The 25375-nt window shown below is 47.9% G+C and overlaps 9 protein-coding genes and 1 long non-coding RNA gene across 13 annotated transcripts; 5 read left to right on the top strand and 5 right to left on the bottom strand.

Moving 5' to 3' along the window:
• LOC136194705 (elongation factor 1-beta-like) lies at positions 1 to 1103 on the bottom strand. Its single transcript, XM_065983911.1, has 7 exons — positions 970 to 1103; positions 791 to 916; positions 601 to 733; positions 493 to 553; positions 371 to 433; positions 260 to 322; positions 1 to 197 (listed from the first exon to the last, which is right to left on the bottom strand). Exons 1-7 carry the CDS (start codon positions 1047 to 1049, stop codon positions 43 to 45), a joined length of 681 nt encoding a protein of 226 aa, XP_065839983.1. The 5' UTR covers positions 1050 to 1103; the 3' UTR covers positions 1 to 42.
• Positions 611 to 2858, top strand: LOC136194704 (deoxyribonuclease TATDN1-like). The gene is made up of 13 exons (XM_065983910.1): positions 611 to 933; positions 1000 to 1137; positions 1205 to 1225; positions 1276 to 1320; positions 1373 to 1422; positions 1492 to 1555; positions 1613 to 1792; positions 1841 to 1883; positions 1946 to 2031; positions 2120 to 2237; positions 2290 to 2360; positions 2514 to 2652; positions 2705 to 2858. The coding sequence occupies exons 2-13, from the start codon at positions 1098 to 1100 to the stop codon at positions 2805 to 2807; spliced, it is 960 nt and encodes a 319-aa protein (XP_065839982.1). The 5' UTR covers positions 611 to 933; positions 1000 to 1097; the 3' UTR covers positions 2808 to 2858.
• On the bottom strand, positions 2089 to 8650 carry LOC136194706 (uncharacterized). Of its 2 annotated transcripts, XR_010671696.1 has the most exons (6): positions 8542 to 8650; positions 8433 to 8479; positions 3149 to 3239; positions 2481 to 2767; positions 2282 to 2429; positions 2089 to 2216 (listed from the first exon to the last, which is right to left on the bottom strand). It is a non-coding gene; the product is annotated as an uncharacterized lncRNA (long non-coding RNA). The 2 variants fall into 2 exon arrangements; XR_010671697.1 differs by lacking the exon at positions 3149 to 3239.
• On the top strand, positions 3317 to 8727 carry LOC136194695 (cartilage intermediate layer protein 2-like). The gene is made up of 10 exons (XM_065983897.1): positions 3317 to 3396; positions 3632 to 3735; positions 4116 to 4469; positions 4525 to 4701; positions 4822 to 4971; positions 5530 to 5763; positions 5824 to 5979; positions 6054 to 6153; positions 6223 to 6371; positions 6426 to 8727. Exons 2-10 carry the CDS (start codon positions 3669 to 3671, stop codon positions 8429 to 8431), a joined length of 3393 nt encoding a protein of 1130 aa, XP_065839969.1. The 5' UTR covers positions 3317 to 3396; positions 3632 to 3668; the 3' UTR covers positions 8432 to 8727.
• On the bottom strand, positions 8710 to 12185 carry LOC136194699 (uncharacterized). Of its 2 annotated transcripts, XM_065983903.1 has the most exons (13): positions 11380 to 12185; positions 10804 to 11100; positions 10527 to 10742; positions 10355 to 10474; positions 10179 to 10294; positions 10013 to 10129; positions 9853 to 9959; positions 9515 to 9801; positions 9340 to 9461; positions 9152 to 9247; positions 8972 to 9093; positions 8803 to 8921; positions 8710 to 8753 (listed from the first exon to the last, which is right to left on the bottom strand). In XM_065983903.1, the coding sequence occupies exons 1-12, from the start codon at positions 11897 to 11899 to the stop codon at positions 8813 to 8815; spliced, it is 2229 nt and encodes a 742-aa protein (XP_065839975.1). In that variant the 5' UTR covers positions 11900 to 12185; the 3' UTR covers positions 8710 to 8753; positions 8803 to 8812. The 2 variants fall into 2 exon arrangements, with proteins under 2 accessions (XP_065839975.1, XP_065839974.1); XM_065983902.1 differs by having other exon boundaries at positions 8710 to 8921.
• A 146-nt stretch (positions 12186 to 12331) lies between these two features.
• Positions 12332 to 15763, bottom strand: LOC136194943 (uncharacterized). The gene is made up of 14 exons (XM_065984201.1): positions 15685 to 15763; positions 15161 to 15582; positions 14743 to 15042; positions 14300 to 14602; positions 14199 to 14252; positions 14012 to 14137; positions 13835 to 13956; positions 13667 to 13783; positions 13462 to 13613; positions 13103 to 13407; positions 12923 to 13047; positions 12772 to 12870; positions 12589 to 12713; positions 12332 to 12539 (listed from the first exon to the last, which is right to left on the bottom strand). Exons 2-14 carry the CDS (start codon positions 15555 to 15557, stop codon positions 12428 to 12430), a joined length of 2337 nt encoding a protein of 778 aa, XP_065840273.1. The 5' UTR covers positions 15558 to 15582; positions 15685 to 15763; the 3' UTR covers positions 12332 to 12427.
• A 114-nt stretch (positions 15764 to 15877) lies between these two features.
• LOC136194804 (proteasome subunit beta type-3-like) lies at positions 15878 to 17009 on the bottom strand. Its single transcript, XM_065984054.1, has 6 exons — positions 16854 to 17009; positions 16587 to 16771; positions 16417 to 16524; positions 16184 to 16361; positions 16042 to 16136; positions 15878 to 15993 (listed from the first exon to the last, which is right to left on the bottom strand). Exons 1-6 carry the CDS (start codon positions 16854 to 16856, stop codon positions 15945 to 15947), a joined length of 618 nt encoding a protein of 205 aa, XP_065840126.1. The 5' UTR covers positions 16857 to 17009; the 3' UTR covers positions 15878 to 15944.
• An 89-nt stretch (positions 17010 to 17098) lies between these two features.
• Positions 17099 to 20490, top strand: LOC136194793 (rho GTPase-activating protein 15-like). 2 transcript variants are annotated; one of them, XM_065984040.1, is made up of 18 exons: positions 17099 to 17462; positions 17513 to 17655; positions 17767 to 17907; positions 17995 to 18069; positions 18121 to 18228; positions 18286 to 18483; positions 18535 to 18669; positions 18727 to 18779; positions 18833 to 18923; positions 18982 to 19077; positions 19125 to 19223; positions 19276 to 19387; positions 19437 to 19517; positions 19566 to 19664; positions 19724 to 19801; positions 19852 to 19989; positions 20039 to 20144; positions 20200 to 20490. In XM_065984040.1, the coding sequence occupies exons 1-18, from the start codon at positions 17237 to 17239 to the stop codon at positions 20363 to 20365; spliced, it is 2145 nt and encodes a 714-aa protein (XP_065840112.1). In that variant the 5' UTR covers positions 17099 to 17236; the 3' UTR covers positions 20366 to 20490. The 2 variants fall into 2 exon arrangements, with proteins under 2 accessions (XP_065840112.1, XP_065840111.1); XM_065984039.1 differs by having other exon boundaries at positions 18532 to 18669.
• Positions 20491 to 21129: 639 nt separating this feature from the next.
• Positions 21130 to 23352, top strand: LOC136194802 (phosphatidylinositol 5-phosphate 4-kinase type-2 alpha-like). Its single transcript, XM_065984052.1, has 11 exons — positions 21130 to 21337; positions 21545 to 21642; positions 21701 to 21797; positions 21852 to 22004; positions 22072 to 22218; positions 22269 to 22307; positions 22368 to 22481; positions 22530 to 22794; positions 22848 to 22964; positions 23011 to 23111; positions 23162 to 23352. The coding sequence occupies exons 1-11, from the start codon at positions 21230 to 21232 to the stop codon at positions 23240 to 23242; spliced, it is 1320 nt and encodes a 439-aa protein (XP_065840124.1). The 5' UTR covers positions 21130 to 21229; the 3' UTR covers positions 23243 to 23352.
• A 193-nt stretch (positions 23353 to 23545) lies between these two features.
• LOC136194798 (uncharacterized) lies at positions 23546 to 25354 on the top strand. Its single transcript, XM_065984045.1, has one exon. It carries the CDS (start codon positions 23804 to 23806, stop codon positions 25223 to 25225), a length of 1422 nt encoding a protein of 473 aa, XP_065840117.1. The 5' UTR covers positions 23546 to 23803; the 3' UTR covers positions 25226 to 25354.
• The last annotated feature ends 21 nt before the right edge of the window (positions 25355 to 25375 follow it).

Here is a 25375-nt window from a genome sequence, read left to right as displayed (position 1 = left end):
CACCGAGACCCAATCACATTTATTTTTCGATATCTACCGAATTCAGATCTTATTGAAAGCGGCAATGTCGACCGACTGAATGAAATCGTCGAATTCGAGAATGGAATCTTCCAAGAAATCCGTTCCGACTTTGTCGTCCTCGACAACGCAGCTAATCTGCAACTTCTTGATCCCATACGCAACTGGAACCAATTTAGCTATAAAAATAAAAATAAATCATAGTACATCAAATTAGAGCCTTCAAGTAATAAGAACGCACATGAGCCCCACAGAAGACCATCAGTAGCCACAGAACGAACTTTCTTCTCCAACTCAGCCATATCTAAACCACACTCATTAATAAGATTATTTAATTATTTATTTATTATACCTGTCTCGTCGTCCCAAGGCTTCACATCTAAAATGATGTTTGATTTTGCTGTAACAGCTGGCTCTAGAGGCAAGTGAATGGATAATGACCATATAAGGAAATTGGTTTTTTTTTGTTTGTACTCGTTGACTTCTTCTCGGCGTACTTTTGCCTACGCTCTTCCTTAATGCGCTCGCGTTCTTCCTACGAAACAAAAACATTAATTATTCAAAATTGATTATTTTACATACGTCATCTTCGTCGTCATCTCCAAACAAATCGACGTCATCATCATCATCATCATCATCATCATCGTCATTTGCGGCGGCGGATTCCGTTTTCAGAGGTCCGTATTCGGCCAGATCCTTCTTCACACCCACAAATCTTAGAATAGAATTCGTCCGCGTGTCTTCTATAAGGTGGGCGTGGTCGCACGCGTACTGTTTCTTCTCTTCGTCGCCGTACGAGGCGATTTGGTTGTACCAGCGTCGCGCGTGAACGTGTTCCCAATCGGGAGGACCGGCGAGCGCCGAGAAGACGACGACGTCGGCTTGAGAGGGAACGAATCTGAAGAACGCGAACGGGTGAGATTTCGCCTTCGGGGGAGACTTCGCGCTAACCCGTCGATATACGACTTGTCTTTGAGGTAGTCGTTGAGTGCGCGAAGGCCCGAATCGCTACGCAAATCGCCGAATCCCATTGTCGAAGCGGAGAAAGGAAAAAAGCCACGTGCGAAAGATTCCCGTATATGTTGTCAAAGCTCTCCATGGCAGTTCGTCGCTTTATCGGTAAGTGGAGGGGACGTTTACGGCGAGAGCCATCTGCTTCCACGTGGGTGCACGCTTCTCTGTCTAGACATCGGCGCAAACTTGACAGGCAAGCCTGCAATTAGTCTGCAGCAGCCGTGACCCCCGCTTCTAACGCAGATCCGGTATTTCGCGGAACGTACCGAGGCAAAAAGGCCCATCCAGGTGCGTTATCGCATGCACGCGCGCCTAATCGCTCCCAACGAACCAATCACAGACGACCTGGACCAAGTTCTGAAAAGAGCACGTGACCACGGCGTAGACAAGGTGCCACAACAACCACGCCCACGCACTCTTCTCCTAACGAGAAAAAATAACTATTATTATCTCTAAAAGATAGTTGTGACGGGCGGATCCTTAGAAGACAGCCAAAGTGCCTTGGATTTAGCAAAGAGCGCTGGTACAATAACGTTAAGTTATTGAATGTAACCACAGTCCCCTCGGGGTGTATACGTAGTCGTCGTCGAAAAGGACGGAATTTCCATGCCGCAGCTCTATAGCACCGCCGGATGTCATCCGACCCGATGCCAGGACTTTGTTCGGCATCCCGCTGGCCCCGATCGATATCTCGATGCCCTCTTGGAACTAATAAAGTCGAACGGCGAGAAGATAATTGCGGTCGGCGAATGTGGACTCGGTAAAAGCGCGATCAGATGTTCCTAAGTAAAATTTCGGCGTATAACAGATTACGACCGTCTGCACTTCTGTCCTAAAGACGTTCAGCTTACGTAGGTGCACTAAGTGACGCGCCTTGAGAATTCGTTATAGTCTCCCTCCCCTCTTTGCAAAGATTCTTCGAAAAGCAATTCCAATTGGCCGAAGCGACGCGGTTGCCTATGTTCCTGCACTCCAGGAGTGCTCACGACGATTTCTACGGTACATCCATTTTCATTAGTTCCCCCATATTCATATCAGCCCTGACGAATTGTTTGCCCCCACCCCGAATTTTCATTCCCCCCCTCAGACATCCTCAAGCGGCATCGCGATTCCATTCGCGGCGGCGTTGTGCACTCGTTCACCGGCACGCCGGACGAAGCGCGAGCACTCGTCGATCTCGATCTCTACATAGGAATCAACGGCTGGTCAGTACACTATATTAAGAAAGAGCACGCGTTCCACTTCGCACTTTCATAGCTCCCTCAAAACGAATGCTAATTTATTGACAGCGGCTAGCATACCAAGCGAGAAGCTCATGATTGAAACGGGTACGTTTCCCCATTCCATGGAACCCTTCCTTAGCTGCATGAGCTCCGCTGGGGGGAAGTCGAATTGACCTAATTTTCCAATTGCGGTCGCGTCCCGTCTCTCTTGGAGCCTCCGCGTACCTGCGTTTTTGAATGGGTTTTCTTTGCCCCCAGATGCTCCGTGGTGCGAAATTCGTCCGTCGCACGCCGGATATCGGCACGTCGCGACGCGATTCGGCGCCGCGACGCGGAAGAAGGAACGCTGGGAGGCGGGCTGTCTCGTCAAAAGCCGCAACGAACCGGTCGCGATTGTGTGAGTTGAAAAAAGAAACCGCGCATTCTTTCTGATTCCCCCTTCGCCGCAGTCAAGTTCTCGAAATACTCGCCGCCGTACGAAACGAGGAAGCGTCGCGCTTGGCTGAAAGAATCTACCGAAATACTATTGACCTTTTTTTCGCTGACCTCTAGACTGTGCATGCTTATTTTAGTAAGGAAGCGGTTGAAATGATATGGGACTCACGCGGGGGGTGATTGTTTGCCAGCGCTCTTAAGGACGCCAACAAGTGCAAGTTTTCTTTTCTCTTATTAGTTTGTGTCAGCTGCGCTGCGGGACCGCGCCCGCGCGCGCCTGACTTCCTGCTTCTCGCGCTTTGCACTAGACGTTCATAAGAACGGGGGCGTCGGGGTTGGGGATCCTCTGGCGACTATCGAGCTCTCGCATCTATGCATGCATGCTTGAGGGTTCGCAAACGACTCGCGTGTTTGGTATCCGCCCGGCGGATTGCCGTCATTTATTCATGCTCTCTTACGTGCGCACAATTCTTGCGTCTTTTGAGGCAACAAGCGTTTAAGATTCCCAGACGATCCAGATCGGTCGACTTGCACCGCCACGTGGCCAACCTTCCCATTCAAACAAATTGGACAGCATTCCCGACACGCCTATCTAAGGGAAGGGAGATGTCGGGCCCCTATCGCCTATATAACTGTCAATTCTATCAGTTGCGACAGCACTCCGGTTTCTCGCCGCACTGCCGCAACTTCTATAGTTCACTCCGCAGTAAGTAGCTCCCCTGTTGGTTCCTGTCATAACAAAAGCGCCGCCGGCGCTGAGCGGGAAGCGTGGGCCGAGAGAAAGGGGGGGCCCTGGGACGGGTGTTCATATGAGATCGCATGCAGTCATTTCAATATGCTTTGCAAAATGTATTCGCGCGACGTCACGCGGCACGCGCTCGCTATCAAACTAAGTCGCCGTTCATCTGTCAAATAACGCCAGTCTGCTTGTTGCCTCGTAGGAGTCGACTACGAACGACAACCACCACACCCGCCGGAATGAGGATTCTTCGACGATTTGCACGGGCTGCGCTGTGCGTCAACGTTCTATTCATTCTTGTTCAATGTAAGCAAGTTAGTGCAGTCAGTATATAGCCCCGGTACGAACAGGCGGTGAAGAAGGGCAAGTACGCCTATCTATATACACATCCTGCTCGTGTTTAGACAGTTACCTCGTTCCCTAACAAGCGTGATGCGGGCAAAGCAGAGCGCGGTTAGTGGATTAGAACGATTTTGCATAAAATTGGCCGTGCACCTTATAGCACCTAGATTCCCTCTCCCCTTTTCTATACATAAAAGACGCTTCGACGATTTAGAGAAAAACTTGCATGTCGCGTTCACGTGGTCGCGCGACTATTTTCGTTCGCTAAACGTCTCGTTTAGAAAATCGCTCGCATAGGTCCGTGCATAGCTCTCATTCGATCTTTATCTTTTCTCGTCGTTTAGCCGACGACGAACATGCGTCGTGTGGCCGACGCTTGCGTAAGGGTCGCCGCGGAACAATTACGTCGCCCAATTATCCGCACCTCTACCCAAATCGATCTGAATGCTTCTGGTACATTCAAGCCGAGACCGATCGTCGTATCGTTATCACCGTAAAGAGTCTCGACACCGAAGAGGGAGCCGATTACTTGGAGATACGCGACGGAGGGTGGAGCGGCGCGAAGCTCGTGGGACGTTATTCGGGAAAGAGAGAGGGGCCAATCAAAGTCGAACTGACGACGAATCGCGCATGGTTGCGATTCCGTTCCGACGACATGGTCAACGGGGGCGGATTCGAACTCAGTCACGCGGCCATACGTAAAAACGATTAGGGAGCCCCCAAAAAAACATTCGACTGATATGGAATTTTTAGAAATTCGCTGCCCGACTTTTACCAAGTCGTCGAACGTGATTTTTAACGAGACGCGACGAACGATAGGGACGCGCGTATCGTTCGCCTGTCCGCGCGGTTATCGGCTAGAGGGTCCGCCGGAAATCGTATGTCAACAACCCGGAAGTTGGACGCCTGACAATGTGCCGACATGCCAAGGTACGTACCTACGTAGGTCGTATCCTTTCTCTTTCTCGGCCTCCCACAAAGAAAGAGAAAGGGCAACAGTCAATTCGGCGAATTATTCAAAAAAATGTCTTCTCTCCTTATCACATGCAGACGTAAATGAGTGCGACGTCAACGATAAGAACGGGACCGCCGCGCGACCGTGCCACCCCAAAGCAAAATGCGAGAATACCATCGGATCGTACGAGTGCAAATGCAAGGATGGCTTCAAGGGCAATGGGTCTGAATGCAGTCGAGTCAACGGTAAGTAATGCATCGCTAAATTTAGCTCGCGGGGCCGACCAGTTGGTCTATACATACGCAACAGTCGCAATAGCTTACACTATTCGATCACGATTCGGTGCGCGGAAGTGGTGGAGCCAGTCCACGCCCCTAACTAACACAAAGTGAATATTTCCTTCGGTAACCAAGGGTTTGCAAGCCACAAAGTTTGTACTGGCCGCCTGTCAAAGCAAATGCTCGGTGCAATCCGCGTCCAAGTCAGGAACGCGGCTTAAAACGTATATATAGATAGGGAGTCCCCAAACGAAGCCGTGAGAGCAAAGAGCAAAGTGAATAATATCTAAGGGGGTCGTGCATGCCACAAAGTTTGTACTGGCTTCCTGTCAAAGCAAATAGCCAATCGGCTCATGTTTGAAACATCGGTGCAATCCGTGTCCAAGTCAGCGACGCGGCTCCAACGCATACATGCATGTGCATTATATAAAGCGGTCCCCAAACGTAGCTCAGAGATCATATTCATCGCCGAGAGCACAATGCACCGCTTTGTGGTTCTCTCTTACTATTTTGCGTTCACTGCAGGTGACATCGCCGCAACTCTGATTCTAAGCAACCGCGACGGCGGCGGCGGCGGCACAACAACAACAACAAGCGCGTCAGAGGGGTCGTGGAACGGGTGGAGCGCCTGGTCGTCGTGCAACGGCTCGTGCGACACGGGCACTCAATTTCGACAGCGCAAATGTAAGCCCAGGCGAGCGACGTGCATGGGATCGGGTCGGCAAAATCGTTCGTGCACATTGAAACCGTGTTCCAGAGGTACGAAAGGAGGAGGAGGGGGGAGAGTGAGAAATTCAATTTGACCGTGTGTTTTGCTAGTTCTGTATACGGAATGGTCCGATTGGTCGGCGTGCAATTCGCCGTGCGGCAGCGGCGGCGTACGCACGCGCACGCGCGAGAGTCTCGTCGGCGCCGCCGCCGTATCCAAGGCGAAGACAAAGCAAATCGAAACGTGCAACGAAACGATTTGTCCCGGTATGAAAACGATTTAGCATGGAACGAATTCGTTCCCTATTCATTGTTTCTCTGCCCCTCCCTTCCTATGTCAGCGTTTCGAGGAATCACGTTGGAACACGCACGTCTCCCGGGCCAACGAGCTCGCTTTTGCTGTCGCGCCGAGAGAGACCTCCCACGGTTCGCGTTCCAGTGGTGAGTGACGCACGCGCCCTCATTTTTCAATAATCAATGTTGATCTAATTGAATGGGGGGCCAATGCAGGTTGAAAAACGGTCGCCCAATTCCTGGAGAAACGCGCAACGAAATCGAACTCCGAGGCATCGCCTACGACGACGCCGGAATCTATCAGTGCAACGTGACATCCGGACATTTTTCCCGCCTTTCGGACGCCGCCAAACTAACCGTTTACCGTGAGAATTAAAAAAAAAAGGCGACTAGAGGGTCCTAATGTAATTCCACCGTAGGTTCCAGTTCCGATTCATGCGCTAACGCGCTTGAACCCGAAATCGTGGAACTTCCGGTCGGTTGCCGCACTTTGGACGGCGGCGAGCGTCGAATCGACGTCGGACGCTGTCGCAAGTCGGCGTGCGCGCTCACGGGAATCGGCGCGGGCCTACGCGCCTACTACGCCAAGTGCGGACTCTCGTCGAGCTGCTGTCGCGAAGCCGACCATCGCTACGTCGCCGTCACATGCGACGGCAATCGCACTCGAATGCGCATGCGCAAGGTGACGGCCTGCACGTGCAGCGCCCGATGCGAATACGAGCGAACGACAATTACGGGACGCGTGCTCGACGCCGTCGACAAGCGACCCATCGCGCACGTGCGAGTAATCGCAAACGGCGAATCGCTTCAGAAGAAAACGTCGACGAGCGGTTACTACACGGTTACCATGGATGCGTCGGTGCGTCGAATCGTCGTCGAATTGAAAGACGCGTACGGACGACGATACGCCGACGCGATCGTCGTCGTGCCGTTCAGCGTCGGCGGAACGACGTATCACGATATTTACATGCGACGACGCGGCGCGCCGAAAACGATCGACGTATCGAAAACGATTCAAATATCGCTCGATAGCGCGCGCTCTCGACGACCCGGCGCGATATTGGAAATACGTAAGCGATCGCTCCGACCCGTCGTCGCTTCGAACGGATTGGCTGTGGACCACGTGCGCGCCGAAATTCAATACGTCGATCCGCGCAACGAATCGGATATGAAGGCGGCGTGGGGCGAGTTTGCTACAGTGAATCGACGCGGCGAAACGATACCCTTGGATACGTTTGGCATGCTAAAAGTCCACGCCCACGCACTCAATGGAATGCGCGTCGATGTCGGATACGCTCGTTTTTTCGTTAATATTAAGGAATTCGGCGTGCCGACGTCGGCGGACGGAACGCCGCGCGCTAAGCTCTATACGTTGGATTCGAGGGGGACTTGGATGGAGGCTGGGGATTTGGAGCGAGTGGGACAATTCGCCGTTGGGCGTTTGACGTCACTCGACAAAATATGGAATATCGCCGCGCCCACGTCCGATTTGTGTCGCGTCAAAGTGCGATCGTACGACTATACGGGACAACAAATCGGAGGCGTGGTGATTTCCATGTTGGGACACAACGAACGCGGGAAATTCTACACTATTCAACGAGCGGTTACGGACAGAAACGGGGGCGCGTGCATGCTGACAAAATGTCACGTGGGCGGAAGCCTATTGGCGGAGCTAAACGGCAGAGGAGAACCGGTGACGCCCCCACGAGGAACGGGAACCACAACGACAAATAAAACAATACGTTTTAAAGCGTCGACGATTCGATCGCCCGTATATTCGTCGGAAGGGGAATGTGAGTCAGCGACGAACGACGAATCTCACTACGGATTCGCGTCGAGCGGCGCGTTGAGAGCGTACACGACGAACAAGAGGCAATTCAAAGCGGATTCCTGGTACGTCAACCCGGAAACGGGCCGGAACTACTGTTTCATACGCGTGCGCGTTTCGCTCCAAGGCGAAGCCGGAAACGCCGCCGTCGTTCGCGCGACGAGTTTCGCCCGTAGCAACGCGAACGTGCTCTACGGTTGGCGTAGTAACGTGGTTGCCATGGAAAGGAATAAAACGACGACGTCGCGAATCGCCTGCTTGGAATATCGTTGCGACTATCTAACAATGACGCGCGTTCAACTCGTGGCGAATAGGGAGAGCGGCAATGGGAACGAGTCGCCGGGGCGCTGTCGCATGGGACGTCACGCCGCGCCCCTGCGAGGCCATCTCGTTGAGAGCGTCGCGACGGACGAACTGAATTTCGTCTCGCCGACAAGTGGGTGGGGCCCCAGTCACGGCTTATATGAGGATAGCGATAAGGAGATTGCCTTGTCGCAATGCTGTCGAGGGGACGTAAACCCGGATGGAACGTGTGCTACGCAGGATGGGACCGAGGGGACCTCGGCTTTCAGTGCCGTGGAGTTTGTGTGCGACTGACCTTTCGCCGCCGACTTCGCTTTAACGCACGCGACGCACGGACGAAGCCTTACATGAGAAAACAGAATTTTTTTCCTAGACGGACGCCGCTCGTGCCCACAGTCTTTTACTTTTATCACCGTGTGTCCATAACGCACTGCACGTCTTAGAGAGACCGTGCAAGTAGACGGCATTGACGACTTTCCGACGTTGTACACTTTTGTTTACGTTTTGTTTTGTAGTGACGTAGAGTATAGCGCGCGGCGATGACACGCAGACAAACACGTGTCTGTAAAAAACACGTTTTTAGAAATTTACTAATTAAGCGACTCTGAATGCGAAACTACAACAATTAATTAATTAATTTGGCAACAAGTCATTAATTAGCTAACTTTTTAATGACTATGCTGTAAAAAGGCAACTTCGCGTCGCTTCGGGATTCAAGCTCGACGCGACGTCGAGAAGCGACGAAAACAAAACCTTCCATCTTTGAGCCAATCGGCTAACGAATCTACATGGAAAAAAATTGGTCTCGTTTATAAATAATTTCCTTTTTAATACGTGTTCTTGTCTGTCGATGAAATTGTCACCATCATGTCGAGATGCGGTTTGAGAAACGACGAATCGACCCTTCGTTCGTTGTAAAGTCGTTTGCTTTCGTCTATCACAATCAGAGCCTTAGGCTATACACATAGACCATCTCATACACAAACGCTATCTCTATAAAGAAAACACGCTCACTCCTTCATGAAATTCTGCCATCATATCAGTGACAACTTCGATGGGGAGAAATTGAGACGAAGAGGGAGTGCTTTTTATTAGAAGACTGTCATCATCCTTTAGACATAAACACACATATAGCTATAATATGGGACCCCGCTCTTTGTTAGGTTATAGAGCCAGTAGGTCATTCCACTGTATTGACTTACAGTTGTTAGAAAGCCAACGAGAACTACAATGAGGAGAGCTTTGGGGCCTGGAGAGTTAGCTAAGAACGAGTGGAGAATGTGCGGTAACTGGGACAGGTTCGCCAGCAAGTCCTGTTTATCGACTAAAGAGAGTTTGAACTATACGTATCATACTAGAGGAAGGCATTGTCTGTACCTTTCATACGCTGGTCTTTGAGGATGTCAGCGAGTCGTTTGATGACTTTGCTTCGTTCGTCGCTCTCGTTGCAGAGATTCGCCAACAAGGCGTGACACTGATAATTGATGGGTGACTTGGCGGACGGGAACACGGTAGAGAAATTGAATCGGTTGACTGATAAGCAGTTGCAGTAAATCTGAGCTTCTACACTGGATGGACGATTCTTTAGAATATCAGATAAAGAAACGGTGGGATCGTCTTTCAAATTTCGAACAAGTTCACTGGTAAATGAACACCCAGAAAGCCTATAGAAACATAGATAGACCCCAATTAAATAGTAAGGTTTCGACGCCTACTCCATTTCGGAGAGAATAACGCAGTCATGTGGCTTTAGATACAAAGGTGAATATTCCTGGTTCGGTTTGGAGGAAACACTGGGGCCATTTAGTATGACGATTGTCAACTGAAAAAAAAACGATACAACACATTGAATAATCTATCATTGATCGTTTATACAATGCTGTGAGACAACTTCTTCAAAAGGCGAGAGACGGGCAAGCACACGTGATTCATATAGGCAACCGAAGCGAGATCTTCATAATCGATGGGAACGAGGTACGCTTCGCCTTTCTCCTAAGACAAAATCTCACATTTGTACAAACGAGTGCATTCCGTTACAAACCTTGATTAGACGTCCGCAATAGTAGACAATATTGACTGACGTGGGCTCTTCGTCGCCGGCAAAATCATCAACACTGGACGTCAGCTCGTGAGAAGAAACGTCATTTAATAGAGTCACTTTTAATAAATAAATAAATAAATAAATAAATTGCACGCCAAATCAAAAAAACGTCTTACCAGTCCATTTCAGCTCAGTCAACGTATCTTTCAGAGCAGTCGTTTCTGCCTGCACGTGTGACAGCTTCTCACCAGACCTATAGTCTCCATTACCAATAACCAGAGCAAACTTCTGTATATCTGAGAGAAGAAGATGACTCGGTTTTTCCGACCAGCGTTCTCATGACGTCACCTGATAGAGTCACGCAGTTATTGGACGGCGAATTGAGAGGCGACTGATGGCTCTTGCTTCGCGGTAAACTGTTGCTCTTCCTGCTCGACTCCGCTGCAACAGCGAGACCACTCCCCATGCTGTGACTAAAACTTCCGGACGGACTTCGACGCATAAACGGCAACGACACGTGTTCAGGTATAGGAGAGCCGAAACCTCGAAAGGAGTAAGAGAGCACTAGAAATAAATAATAAATAAATAAATAATGGCTCTACTGTAGGAAGTTTATTTGATTTACCGGATGAGAGGTTGCCGTTGCGCATTCCCTGCTGCTTCGAGGCAACGAATTTCATGAGAAGTTCAGCGGCATCAGTGCGTTCGATCTCATGAAGACGTTGAATAAGATTGGGTACGGTCGTTCCGCTCGAAACGAGTTGTTGGATGAGACGAGACGCTCGAGCGCCATCGTGATCAAGAGAGTCAATTTCTGCTGGCGTGTGATTGTATAGACTAGCCAAGTCTTTCCAGTTGCGCTCTCCCTCGTTGAGAGTGCCAATCAGAAGCAGAAGGCACTCCTGATCGACGTTCGACAACGCTAAGGGGTTATCCATTAGATAATGAATAAGGTAAATGATTATACATAATCATGTGATTTAGATTCGAAAATTCGTTATTTATCAGCACGCGAGGTAATCCCGGAAGTGTCCGCGTTTTTCGTAAAATCCGCCCCCAAGGCGCAAGCCATTAGCGCGACAGGGCCCCGATACATGATCTCGCGTAAAACAACACAGAACGACAACCAAACAAAAAAACCGACGACCAGATAAAACCGCTCTTTCTTCCCACTTTCTGCGCTCGCACTCCTTCCCTTTACCTGCTGCACTTTCCGATCGACCTAAACGAAGTCCGCCGCCGACAACGAGCGGTCTTCCGAAGCCGATCGGTTCGCTCGGACTTCGCGGAAGTGGGCTAGTCGCAGCGATTCCGAATCGAGACGGCGGCGGCGTTACGTCGCTGTGCGAACGTCTTTCCTTGAGAGAAATCTCGTCGGACGACGACGAGCAAACGCTTCGTTTCATCGACGACGACGACGGTGTCGGTGTCAGCGTCGACGCGTTCGTGTCGAGTTTCTCGGCGAGCGGCGCGTGGCCGAGCGATCGGAGCGCGTCTAGGAACGTATCGTAGACTATTGGGTCGGAGGCGTTGGAGAGAGCGCCTAGTAGGCGCGCGATCGCCGCGCCGGCGCCCTGGCGATCGAGTGTCGTGCGTAGCGAGACGACAGTCGATGACGCGAGGGCGGGTTCCATGCGTTCGAGCAGCGCGGCGGGCGAGTCGACCGCGCGAACGATGTCCGGGGAGAGGAAGAGGAGCCGGCGACGTTTGCTCGCGTCCATACTCGAGTTCGACGAGTGAATGGGCTTGGACTAGTGGAGGGGCGTGTTTTCTTTCGAGATCACGCGTGAGAACGTCAAGAGGCGCGTGGGACTTATCGAGTTACAGTTGCCATTCACTCCTCGCCTTTTTCGGTTTTTTCGTGATCAATAATACGCGGACCTGCTTAGAAATTCGTCCTGTGACGTCAGCACTTGTTGTGTGACGCTTTTTACAAAACGCGTGGTGTAATAGAATAGCCCCTGGCAATGCCTCTGACGTCACGACGCTTTTTACGGACACGAACAATGCGTGTGAAGTTCATACTCTGTTAAATCAAAGTCATTGACTCAATCCCGTTTGCTGAACGGAAATACCTACTTCAGGAAGTACATGGTGTGTCTCGTGGTAATAGGATACTACAGTCAATAGAAAGACACGAATTGAACTATTCATTCAAAGGCATACAGCGTTGATTTATTTACTTAGCAGAAGACAGAAAATTAGCGCAACAAGAGCCAATTTATGTTAAAAAACAGGGGCGTCTTTTCTTAGGACGTAAAAAGACAATGAGACATAATTGACGTACTTGAACTGTCAAAAAGACTTAGGTAGGAGCCAAACTCGCCTTCCCATCGCTCCAAAAGCTGAGAAACATATCGACTAGCAGAAAACGATAGTTAGAATAGCCTCTCAAAAAGCAGGTATTTACCCTTTAGGCTCCACGTTGTTCACAAAATAAGAAACCAGGCTATTCTGGCTGAGGAATAAATTAGCCGAGAAGCGAAGATCTTCGTAGTCAATGTTCCACAGGCCTCCAGCAACAACAATCTTCGGCTATAAAATCCATGATAATCCATGATCAATCTCTAAAAATTCTGAAAAAAATTCTTACCCCAGTCACGTGTTCCTCCATCATTGCTGTTAGAACTTGAACAGGGACCTCTGACGAAGATACATCTGTGCCCATGACTGACGCAATCCCGGTGTCACTCTGAGAACGAGCGACTATTAATTATAATCAGGGGAGCGTAGAATTGATATACCTGATGCACTCGACCGAGATAAAAGATCATTACAAGGCTATTTTCCTCCCGCACTTCCGGATTCAGCAGGAAATCATTAACAGATCCAAGTAATTCCGTTGAAGTGGCGTCAGTCACAAAAGTGACTAAAAAGATTATTTTTAATATTCCCTGCCAATTTTTTCTCTACTCTACTCTAACCATTCCAGTCCTTGTCTCTGAGAAATTTAGAAAGGTTGGTCATGTCCTCCACTGCGTGGCCTTTTTCCGTTCTACTAGCGTATCCAGTAGAGTTTCTGATGAGGAGAGCGTGTCTAGATGAAATTAGCGACGAAGGAGTTTCTTTGAAAGCGCAACTGAGCGAAAATTGATTCAAGAGAGATTGACTGCGACAGGAAGTGTAGTATGACGAGCCACTCAAGTTGCGCAGTACCCCACTCAATGGCAAATCAGGAGAATTCTCAATAACGCAGGCAAGATTAGAGATAAACAAACTGCATTTCGACCTAACAAAAATACAGATAAAAAGACGCCGAAATTTTATTTCCTAGGCAGCTTACGCTTCATCTAGTGCTGATGGGCTTTCCACTACTTGTCCTGGTGGACACGGGTAGAGGACAAATGATCTAGACGTGACGTCAAGAGCACAAAGTCCAGGCAACCCTGCCCAATCTGATATCGGATAGCAAGCATTTAGCACAGTGATAACAGACTAGCAAAATAATTTGAATATCTATAGGGGCGTCTATTGTCTTGATTGCTTACAGAGCAAATACTTAGGCTCATTAGAGTCTGGGAAATATTTCCGGCACAGTGTTGAATAAAGGCGCTAGTTCTGAGTGAAGATATATCAACAGGAAGAAGAAAATTCTCATTGCCAATCTGCAAGGAAAATATGAAAGAGAGTAGTAGCAAGTTTCTCTTGCTCTCAACCTGAACAGCGTGACCAGCATAAAAAATTACAGCGGCAACGTTTAGCTCATCCAGACAGTGGGAAACGAAGAAAGAAAGGTCTTTTTTCAACGTAGCAGAATCCGCATTGATGCTGTACTTGACTACATACACAAGGTCCGGTAAATTTATATATTAAATTACTAATAATTCACTTACCGTGCCATCCAAAACTCTTGAGCAGATTCGCTATCGTCTTGGCATCGTGTACCGGAGTAGACAGTTGAAGGGATTCTAGATCGTAGCTTTCATTTCCAATAACGAGCGCTAATTTAATAACGCCATCTTCAAAAACACACATTTGAATAAATCAATAATACATAATCATTTAATTAATTAATTAAACCTGTCGAGAAGGAATCAAACGACGAATCAGACAATCTGGACGGCTTAGGAAAACCTACCACAAAGACCTCCAACAAAGAACTCAACAAAAAATACCCTTACTTTTACTCGGAGTACTCCAATCGACAGTTCCCATCGAAAAGGCGCGACTACCCATCTTTGGCCTGGGACTGAAGGCAGTCAAAGGCGAACTCGATCTGGGAAGCGAGTTCGACGTTATTCCGACGGCATTTTTTCTCGGACTCGGCGTCGTCACAAGCGCCTCGCCCGTCGCCGTCGCGGCGACAGGCGGAAAACTTCGTCTCGACGAGACGGGCGACGCGGGCGGCGTGACCGCAATGCGACAGAGCCCCTTCAAACTGTCGCCCATTCGCGAAAGCGATCGAGTCATCGTATTCGTCGTATCTATTTCAAAACAAGTCCAGGTGGATAGGGGAAAAAACGATCGGCGCGTTGGGGGCGGGGGGGAAGAGGCCGCAGAAATGTGCAATGTACAACAAAGCTGACGATTTCAAGGCCGCAACAATGCGATCTAAGTTGATTACCTTGTTTCGAGCTTGCGGTCTCGCCGAATCCGTTCGTTCCTCCCATTCTCGAAGCGACGAGATCGACGAGATCGGAACGTCCGATTCGTTCGAGAAGCGAGGCGAAGAGATCGATTGCCATGTTGGCGCGCATCATTCGCTTGAGAAGCGCCGAAGCCGGCTGCATTTCGCGATCCGCTTCGAGTTTTTCGATTTCGTCGTCGTCGAGACCGTAGGCGACGGCGAGACGACGCCAATCGCCGCTTCCGAGTTGGTTCATGAGTTCGAGAAAGAGATGATAGTCGAGCGACTCGAGCGTAGCTGAAAAAGAAAGAGAGAAAAAATTTCGAATGAGGGCACGCGACTTCCTCTAACTCCCCCACGCGGCCCATCCGCAAAGAAGCCGACTAAAGCGTTTATGGAAGCCCCTCTAACTTACTGCTTGCGCTCGCTTGCTTTCGAGCCATGTCCGATATCGAACTCGATCGAACCATCACGTTCGAAAGATTATTCAGTTCGCTCGTGCTTCGCACCATCGCTTCGGCTCGCGAAGAGCTGAAACCGCCGCCGCCCGTTTCGATGAGTTTCCATAGAGGGGGCGGTTGCGTGTCGCTGACCGAACGTCTCGTCTTTTTCTTTCCCACGCGGTAAACGACGGCGCCCGGTTGCTGAGAATGAAGCCTGTCTGCTTTATCCGGCGGAGACGTCGATCGACGAAAGCCCGTTTCCGACGTAGAGCCGCGAAGGAGGGATATAGACGGCGTGTGAGTCTCGTCACCGGACGGCGTTCGAGGGGGATCCGGACTTGGGCTGCTCGGCGGTGACGACGTCGACATCGTCTCCAATAAACCACTCGACTGCCTGGTGGTGCAAATGCGATTGAGAGGCGAAGTGGGGAAACGAGGGGCGGAGCCGCGGTCTCACGAGAATCAAATGTTCGCTTCTATATAAGGAAGTGCTTACGATTGATCGGGAAAATGGGCGTTTAGTCCTTTCGGTAGACCAAATGATTGTAGAAACCGTCGCCGCGTGTTTACGACAAAGTAACGGACGCACGTGCGCCGCACAAAGTACGGATGAGCATTTTCGATGCGCATATGACCTCGTGTTATTTAATTATTAATTAGTCAGCGAGTGGTCTAATGTACACGAAACGGAAATTCAATATAATTTTTATTGACCACAAAGACAACTACAATTTTTTTCTCAAAGTCTAACTACTACTAATCCATGCGCGCCTTCAAGTGCCGTGTGGTCACCTTGTCCTTCTCTCTAAAGGGATAAAATGAGCAATATCCCGGCGTCACAACATCAACTTACACTAAGTGGACAACACCGCCCCAGCCACTAAGAGCATCCCTATCTTGCGCATTCAACAAAGACTGCGCTGTTATCTCAAAGAGATCATCCGGACCCTAAATAAAGATTTATTGCTTAATCACTATTTTCTTTTTTCTCTAACCATGTCTGGTCGCCATAGCGTCTCGCACATGCCGTACAACTGTTCCGCCGCCGTTCCCCCGACAACGAAATCGCTCGTTATCATGGGACAGCCAATCAGATCCATCGAAGCAACGAACGGCTCAAAAGTCGTCGGATCGAGTCCGGCAACGATAGGCTCGACAAAATAAGGACCAAATCTAAAAATATGACGTTACGCACATGCGCAGAGCAAAATTTCAAGAATCAACTCACCTATGCTCGTAGAGAAAACTTGAAACCATGTTTAATAGAGTACGTGGCTTCATTTCGCGATTTTCACGTAATTTGTAGAGATTGAGTCGAAATTGGAGTCGGTTCGCGCTGTTTATGGAGTCCCCATTAGGGGCCCCGCTTCGCTGTCGCGCTCGTATCGAGTTACTTACACTGTTTGGACGTCTGTACCGAGTCCCGGAAGACCGAGAAAAAGACGATCGCCGATCGGGTAAATTTTCTTGAAATCGAATGATATTGTCTGTGCTTGGCGTCCGAGACGTTTGTCTGATGCAATTGCGACGCATTCGTGGCCTGCCATGGCAACGATTGCCGATCCGTTGAGTTCCATTGCGCTCTAGGAGAATTTGTTCTCGAAAGGGGCCTCGGTTGGTGTTCCTTTCGATGGGATGGTGATTGGGTTCGGAGAAAAGGCTTACCATGTTTCGCGGCGAGGAAAACGAAATGGAAAACGCAAAAAAAGCGAGTTTTCTCTTTTAGCGTACTTTAGATAGAGGGCAGTCCCCGGACAAAGAATCTTACAACTTCGTAGGAAAAAGCAAAGAGAGACTATCAACAGGAAAAAAGGAGTCTAAGTGTTGCTTTAAAAGAATTTAGCTGCATTAAAAGACCCGAAACAACTTCGTTCGCAAGAATTTATTAATCACGTGATTTTCCTAAACACCACGCACGCTAGAGTCCTCTAAACGTTTGTAACGACAGTCGTTTCTCTCTCCGAAAGCAGATCCGGCTCTCCGCATTCGCCGGCAAGACAGTACAGCAAACGAAAGATCAAGAAGCGAACGAAGCTCGACGCCTGCAAATGGCCGCGTCGCCTCAACTCCGCGCGAAATTCGCCTACAAAGGCGGCGCGGCGGAAAACTTCGTCTCATTCGAGGCGGACGATCGCTTCACGCTTCTAAACAAGGACGACGCCGGCTGGTGGCGCGTTCGAAACGCAAATAACCAAGAAATGTACGTCCCAGCGACGTACGTCGAAGAAATCGTCGAAGAATCGACAGACAGCCAAGAAGCCGTCCAAGGAAACGGTAAGAAACGAAAAAATGGAACGATTCTAGACGATCGCGGCGTTGTGAAGGCGTTCCCATTGCGGGGATACGAAGCTCGGATGTGACGACAAACGACGATCTTCCGCCTCCGCCGGACAGTTTCTTCGGATCGTCGTTTGTGTGTGAATCGCCTGTTGGCTCGCTTCCACCTCCACCTGATGACAATGATGGGGTATAGAGCACTATGTTTATTTATAGTTAGAGATTGAATATATCCATAGCTAGTATCTCTAGGAGCTCCTTTACTTTAGATTCTTGGGCTATGAGTCTATGTTCTTTCTAGATTCTGCCTCTGGGTTGGGTTGAGCTGAAATCTGATGATGGCGAGACGTATTATTACAATAAGACAAAGGACATAAGCCAGTGGGAAAAGCCGGCTATGTCATCCGCAAAAGCGTCCCCAGTCACGCCAAGAGTGAAACGCGTAAGCGCAATAACAAACCATAACTCTCCCTTTTGCCTTCTACCTTTTCATAACAAAAATTCTATGAAAATTTTCATTTTCTCATAGCGAATGAAATTGGAATGGATCAAGGACACGGAAGACGGCGAAACGGCGTACACGCATCCACTCTCCGGCGAAAAGGTACCCACAACGTTTCCATGGTAGCCTAGCACACATTTCCGTATAACGCAGTGGATCGAATGCGCCGATTCTGACGGCAAAGCGTACTTCTACTGCGCCGACGACACAGCAAAAACCGCGTGGGTCCTCCCAGAAATTCGTCTCGCACCAAAAGCGAAAGTAAGACTCTCCTATTCACGATTTTCTGTTGCCTAGCTACGTGATCTTGTTGTCTAGGATTCTCCAATGGATAGGCGTCGCATTTCGTCGGACGTGTCGCCGCAGTTGATGCGAGCGCTTGACGTCGACCCGTCGCCGCGTCATCGCGTCACGCTTTCGCACACGGATTTGGAGAAATTGGCGGAGAATTTAGAAAGGAACGTTCCGAAGGGTCTACCGGCTAAATCAAAGAAAAAACCAGCTCCAGCTCCACCAGTATCACTGTCGATAGCATAGGGTTTCCTAGAGATAGAATATCTTTAGAAGAAGGGTCATAAAAGGGTGTCTAGTCATCCTACGAACAAAGTGACTGGCTCTCTTCAAAGGCGTGTTTCTGACGCTGATGCACATGGGAGGGAAGACGACTCAGGAATGCTACTCACTCCAGACGATCCGAGCCTCGTATAAATAAATAAATAAATGAATACATACATACATACACTTTTATTATATGTGCAGTTTATGGAGGGGTTTCTTTCGAAGAAGAAACTGGTTGATACAAGCAAAAAGAAGTGCGTTCATTCTTTGGTTCTTTTGTATGAAAACTAATTGGATTTTTTCATAGGCATTCTCAGAGAGGCTGGACCCAGCATTACGTTCTCTTAGAAAGTCCCTACTTGCTCTTCTTCAAAGACAAAAAACACGCGAAGGATAATGTCAGTAATTTTAGTGATTAGAGCGTTTTCCTCAAGATGGGTTTTCTTTTGAATAAAGAAATCTCTAAAGTCAACTTTACCGTCCTCATTGTGCCTTCAAAACTGCCAAGTCTCCATTCCCTCTGATTACACCAAGAAGAAATACGTCATGCAGGTGAATTGGTATCTCAGAAAAATTCATATATCAATAATTTTTTCCAGTTGTCTTTCAGCAATGGAGAGATGATCTATTTGCAGGCTGAAAATAGCAAGGATCTGACCGAATGGATGGGAGCTATAAAGGATGGAATAGCACACGCTGTATATCGAATCAATAGCTTAGAATATAGTTATGAGTGACGCGGGTTTTTAGGATTCCATGCCCCCCATTACTTCTGCGCTTCTCTCCGGTCGAAAATTTTCCACTCCCGCTATGGAGGAAGATTTCGACGGGGATTTTGAAGTGGATTCTGGAGAAAAGAAAGGTAAATGAAAAATGATTATTAATCAATAAAGTCGTGAGTTTCTTCTCAGGCAAAATCAAGGCTCGTCTCAGGACGTTTCTCACACGACGACCAACATACGAAGATATTAATCGAAAGGGACTGATAAAAGGTGAGAAGGATGAACACAGATGCCTTTATTCTCCACTGGTGTCCCTAGAAAACGTTTTTGGCGCTCACCTCGATAAATTAGCGGAAAAGGAAAAGAGCCCAGTCCCCTTATTTGTCATTCTTTGTATTGAAGCAATAGAAAGTAGAGGTACAGCGAAAAAAATCCACAGAAGGAGCATTTCACGCAACACATATGCATCCTCTTAGGAATAGAATCAATTGGACTCTACAGAGTTCCCGGCAACGCGTCACAAATTCAGAAATTAAGATTTAAAGTAGATCGAGGTAGAATAAACACAAGACTTATTAGGAATCACATGGGAGTATTTATCTAGACGAGCCACTTGATTTGAACGATAGAAAAAAGTGGGATGACATAAACGTCCTTGCCGGCGCTCTCAAGCTTTTCTTTCGAGAGCTAGCCGAGCCCCTAGTGCCAAGCAATAAATTCGACACATTCGTCCACATACTAGGTTAAAAATATGGGAACCGATAATGAAAATTCGTCATTAGCTTGTACAGGGTTACAAGATTATGGCATGAGAATTGCTGCGGCCTGTAGAGAGATCATTGCACTGCCCAAAGCGAATAAGGAAACGCTCAAGTTCTTGCTACAACACTTGCTTAGGTAAGCTAATATTTTGAGGTTTATTTCTATGTGAAAACATTGGGTGGGTCTCTAGGGTTATTTCTCACGGTAGCGTGAATAAGATGTTGATTCAGAACGTCGCTATAGTGTTTGGGCCGACGTTGCTTCGGCCTGCTGACGCCAGTAATATTGCTGCCAGTATGGCCTATCAGAACGCTATAGTCGAATTCTTGTTGAAAGAATATGACAAGATCTTTTGATAATTAAATAATTGATTAATTGGATGTGAAATACAAACTGCATGGCCTTGTGAATTTTTCCCTTTTGGACGTAGACGTAATCAATAAAGAGTATGGTGCTGGTGCACCAGTTCCATAATAGTTTAGACTCTGGGGAAGTTTTTTGGCTATTTTGATCAAATCAATTTGCGAAAAATAGCTAAAAAAAGAAAAAAATGCACAGCACGTTCGCTCGAGAGCAGACCGTCACTCGCCGACGGGAGTCCCCTGTTTTTTGTATTCCCCTATACACGGAGCTATACACCATATAGGTATATATATATCGGACACCCACGATGCTCCACCAAGGCGACTAGGCACTTGGCGGCATCCCGGTACGTGCAGCCCCTGCAGGTCTTACCCATCCAATTAAGTATGTGCCTGTAATCACTGACGCACCGTTGCTCCAGGACCTCGTTCCCGCCCTTCTCAGGCAAGGCTGCAATGAGGACCGTGTCTAACCATGCAATAGAGTAATGTTTCAACAGGCCTTATATATGTGATCGCTGGTAGACTCCTAGTACTGCAACTTTCCGGCGCAAAAAAGTCGTCCGTTTCCGTTCTTCTTCCTTTAGCGACATCTTCGAAAGGTGGAGGCAATTTCTGCTGGTGAATGACGATGCGCGAAGCTAAAATTTCGAAAATATAGCAAAAAGAAAATTTTGAGTCAAAAAGCCGAAATAGTTCACGCCCATGGGTACGCCCCTACATAGTACGGGTTCTCGATCGCTTTTGTTCGTCGCGGCAAGTCCCGTATATCGGTTGTGGAATTATTGCGTTCTCGTTTCTTTTTCGTCTCGCTATTCTTCGATTGTAGTTGTTTTGCGTGCGCGCTTTGGAATTTCGATGGCGTCGTCCAAGGTCAAGCCTCTGAAACCGAAGCATCAGAAGCGGCGCCTCTTTCGCGCCAACGAGCCACTTCTCAGCGTCCTCATGTGGGGCGTCAATCACACGGTACGGCGATAAACGCTCGCTCGCGTTGGAAAAAGCGAACGACAGCGCGAAACGCGCGTAGAACTCTCGAACGAGCTCGTAATCGCGCGTAGTTTAGTCGCGAGCACAGACTAACGCTTTTAGAACGCTACGGTTTACGACTTCGAAGCAATTTGCACGAAATGGCGCAGTTTGCGGTTTGAGAAAATGGGCGTGGTCTTTTCCCAGATCAACGAACTTCTCCACGTAACGATTCCTCCGCTGCTCATGAACGAAGACTTCAAGGCGTTTAGCAAGGCTCGCGTCGAAAATCATCTCTATAATAAGTACGAGACCTATTTTTTCGTGATTTTTTGGTGTAAATTTTTTTGTAACGCGCTTTAGAGAGAATCTTCCTGGACGATTCAAATTCAAGGAATATTGTCCCATGGTGTTCCGCGACTTGAGAGAAAAATTTCACGTGGACGATTCAGAATATTCGGTAAGCTGGTGACGTCACTAATTGAAACTTGTCACTAATTAATTAATAATTTAGTACGCATTGACGCACTCTCAGCCAGTAAAAAGCACGGCGAAAGGACGAAGCGGAGCAAAGTTCTACTTATCTCACGATAAAAAATTCGTGATTAAAATGATTGCCGGAGACGAAGTGGCACTCATGCATCAAGTCCTCCAGCCATATCACGCAGTAAGAAAAAGAAAAGAGAGACAACATCCTATATAAGATAATCATATATATTTTCTTATGATTTTAGCATGTTGTTGGGAGTGAGGGGTCCACTCTTCTGCCTCACTATGTTGGCATGTATCGATTGACTGTCGAAGGCGTGGAACACTATATCCTTATTATGAGAAACGTGCTTCCGTCTAGTTTGAAAGTTCACAAGAAATATGACCTAAAGGTACAGGCAATAGTATCTATATCTAAAGGTTTGCTTAATCACTTTATTAGGGATCTACTGTGGCTCGTTCTGCGAGTGAGAAAGAAAAGGTTTGTGGGTGGAATTTCCTCTGAATAGAAGATGCTATATCATGTGGTGTTTCTATATAGGCTAAGGATTTGCCAACTTTCAAGGACAAGGACTTTATTGGAGATGGGCTCAAAATCAAAGTGGGACCCGTGGCGAAAACAAAACTCATAAACACACTAGAAAAGGACGTTGCTGTATGAGAGCAGGATGAAACATATTGATTTTTGATTAATTTTTATTAGTTTCTTACCAAGCTCAATATCATGGACTACAGTCTTCTCCTTGGAATTCATAATTGCGTTCAAGCGCAGGAAGAGAGCGCTGAAGACGAAGATGAGGAGGATGGAGAGAGTGAGGAAGAAGAACAGGAAGAAGAGGAAGGGGCTTGTTCAGGTGATGACGGGATTGGAGCCGAGGCAAGTCCCGGAGCGGCGACGGGGAGTGGAACGGCGCTTACGCCGCCCGAAGGAGAAGCGGCGAAGAAAGCGAAAGAGGCGGCCATATCAGGTAAACGTCATTGAATTTGTAGTGTTTATTGAAATGGAGGTATTGGCTTTTAGGTTTGCCAAAGCCTTTTATTGCTGCATGTGCAAAAGAAGCGACGAAAGCGATAGAGCGGGGTTTGTGGCCGGTTATTGACAAATCCGTTGACGTTTTTGCTGTACTATCAGATGAAGGTCAGATAGTATACACGTATATGACTTTTGGAACATTCTCGTGTAGAAGCTGAGCCAAAAATCTATTTCATTGGCCTGATTGATGTTCTGACGTCGTATGGAACGAGAAAACGAGCGGCTCACGCAGCGAAAACAGTCAAACATGGGGTAAATGGCTACCTGGCTGGCAAATTTTCTAATTATAAGTCTTATATCAGGCCAGGGCTGAGATTTCAACGGTTCGACCAGAGCAATATGCTCGTCGCTTTTTGGAATTCATTGGCCGAGTCGTTGAATAAAGAATTGAGTGTCAATACTACTAGACCTATAATAAGTACTCACAACCATTTTTTTGTGCAACAGGACTTCAACAATTTCTTATCGATCAATAAAAACCTGCATGGGCTAAGGAATGTACTCTTGTCCGGGACTCCGGTGGCCTTATCCTGTCAACAGCGTTTTGTCTCCCCTAGGCGACCTCACTTGCTCCTCGTGGTTGATAGAAGATCCTCGAGGATCCAGGGACCAAAAGCGGCGAAATTCCGTGCGCGGTAAGAGATGCAACAGCGAAAACGAGCGAAGTTTGAGATAGTAGCCAAGTCTCTCCTTGACTGAGATCAGACTTACGCTGTGGGGATTACTTTCCAAGCTATCGTCGCTCTGTGCACAGTTAAGGTGGAGCTAGCTTCGTGTAATTGAATTTTGCCTTGATTGGCATTTGAAGAGAGATAACATGGGCTTGGCGATTCAATTGCCTAAGCGATCAATTAACATTAGCATTGGGTTCTGGGAGGTCTTTTCTCGCTAGTCAATTGGCGCAATCTCTTATTATCCGTCGCGCTTAGCACAGCCTTGCAGCTATGACGACTTCTACCGAATCTACGGCAAGAATAGCAGGAATGATCAACGAAGATCTTCTTTTCTCTGTAAAACAAACCGTGTTCGCTGAACTTGGTGAGCTGGTAGAGTATATTTTGGAGATGATGCAACAAAACGAGAGCTGCCTTACGCCCGAGCAAGTGACTGACCTAAAAGCTATTACTGCTAATGAAAAAAAAGGTGAAGCTTTTCTTGAGTGCGTCAAAGAGGCAGAAGACGAAGTTAAAGTCAGCTTCGCTTTTGCTATGCTTGCCGTTGCCGGAAGTGTTCTAAGAAAAATGTCTCATGGTCTGCACGAAGAGGTTTCAAGAAGCGCAGCAACGGAGTACATTAGGGTAGGTGGGGCTAGGATTCAGAAAAAAGCGTTTAGAGTTGCTCTTAAAAACAACCTTCTTGACCCATTGACTGTTAAAGCAGGCAAGAGAAAAGAAATTACTTTTATGTTGCTGGGCGAAGAAGGAACGGGAAAATCAACCCTAATCAATGCTTTGATTGGGGATGATTCAGAAAAGAAAGCAGAAACGAGCTTGAACGTACTTCAATGTACGAAAAAATTAGAGTCTTACCGCGTTAGTTTGTCAGATTTGCCTGTTGATCTGGTTGTATGGGACGTTCCTGGCTTACTGGAGGGAAGGGATGGTGGCAACATTTTGAAGGAATTAGCTGAAAAAATTGAAAGGGTCGATCTAGCTATTTTTTGTATAGACACCACGAACCCTCGTCAGAGAAGAGGGATCACCGAGATAATTGATATTGTCAACAAAAGTTTCAAAAAAGAAAAAGACAATATATGGAAACATAGCTTGTTTGCCCTGACTAAAGCAAATATGCTGCGCTCAGCAACATCCAACATACGTGATCTGACAGTTTTGAGAGAAACTACCAAAAAGATATCAGATGGCTACCGCCGTCTTCTGAAGGAGTATGAGCCTGAATCAGAAGTGATCAATTCTGTTGAATTTATTCCAATTGGAAGCGAGAGAGACAGAGTGCTAGCTGATGGAAAACCATGGATGCCAAAGTTTTGGGTTGCAGCCATAGGACGGGCTACAGTTGCAGGAAGCAGTTTCCTTCTTGTGTACAATGAAAATCGACTAGATGGCAAAAGCATTATTTTAGAAGACGACGACGAAGACCAACTGAAAAAAAGGGCTCCAAGTCTGGTGGATAATAATAGTAGAGTCACTTGGAAACTATTTGGAGGTGGTGTCCTTGCCATTGGTGTTGGAGCTGGCATTGGAGCTGGCATTGGAGCTGGCATTGGAGCTGGCATTGCGGCTGGCATTGGAGCCGGCATTGGCATTGGAGCTACCACTGGAGCTGCATTAGGGCCACCTGGGGCAATAGCTGGAGCGCTGATTGGTGCAGTAGTGTATGGGGTGTATAGTTTGCGCCGTAAGTAGACTAGAAAGAAAAAGAAGAGAAGTAGTGTAGTCGGTGTGTGAAAGCAACTGTAAATGTCCGTACTGTGTCACATGTACTAGTAATACGTGGAGTTTGTATAAAATAATCAAATACAGTAACAGCTGAATTTGTGCAAAATGGCTCTTCCG

The sequence above is a fragment of the Oscarella lobularis genome, chromosome 13 (genome assembly GCF_947507565.1).
Source record: "Oscarella lobularis chromosome 13, ooOscLobu1.1, whole genome shotgun sequence".
Lineage (NCBI taxonomy): Eukaryota > Metazoa > Porifera > Homoscleromorpha > Homosclerophorida > Oscarellidae > Oscarella > Oscarella lobularis.
This window is presented reverse-complemented; position numbering and strand designations above follow the sequence as displayed.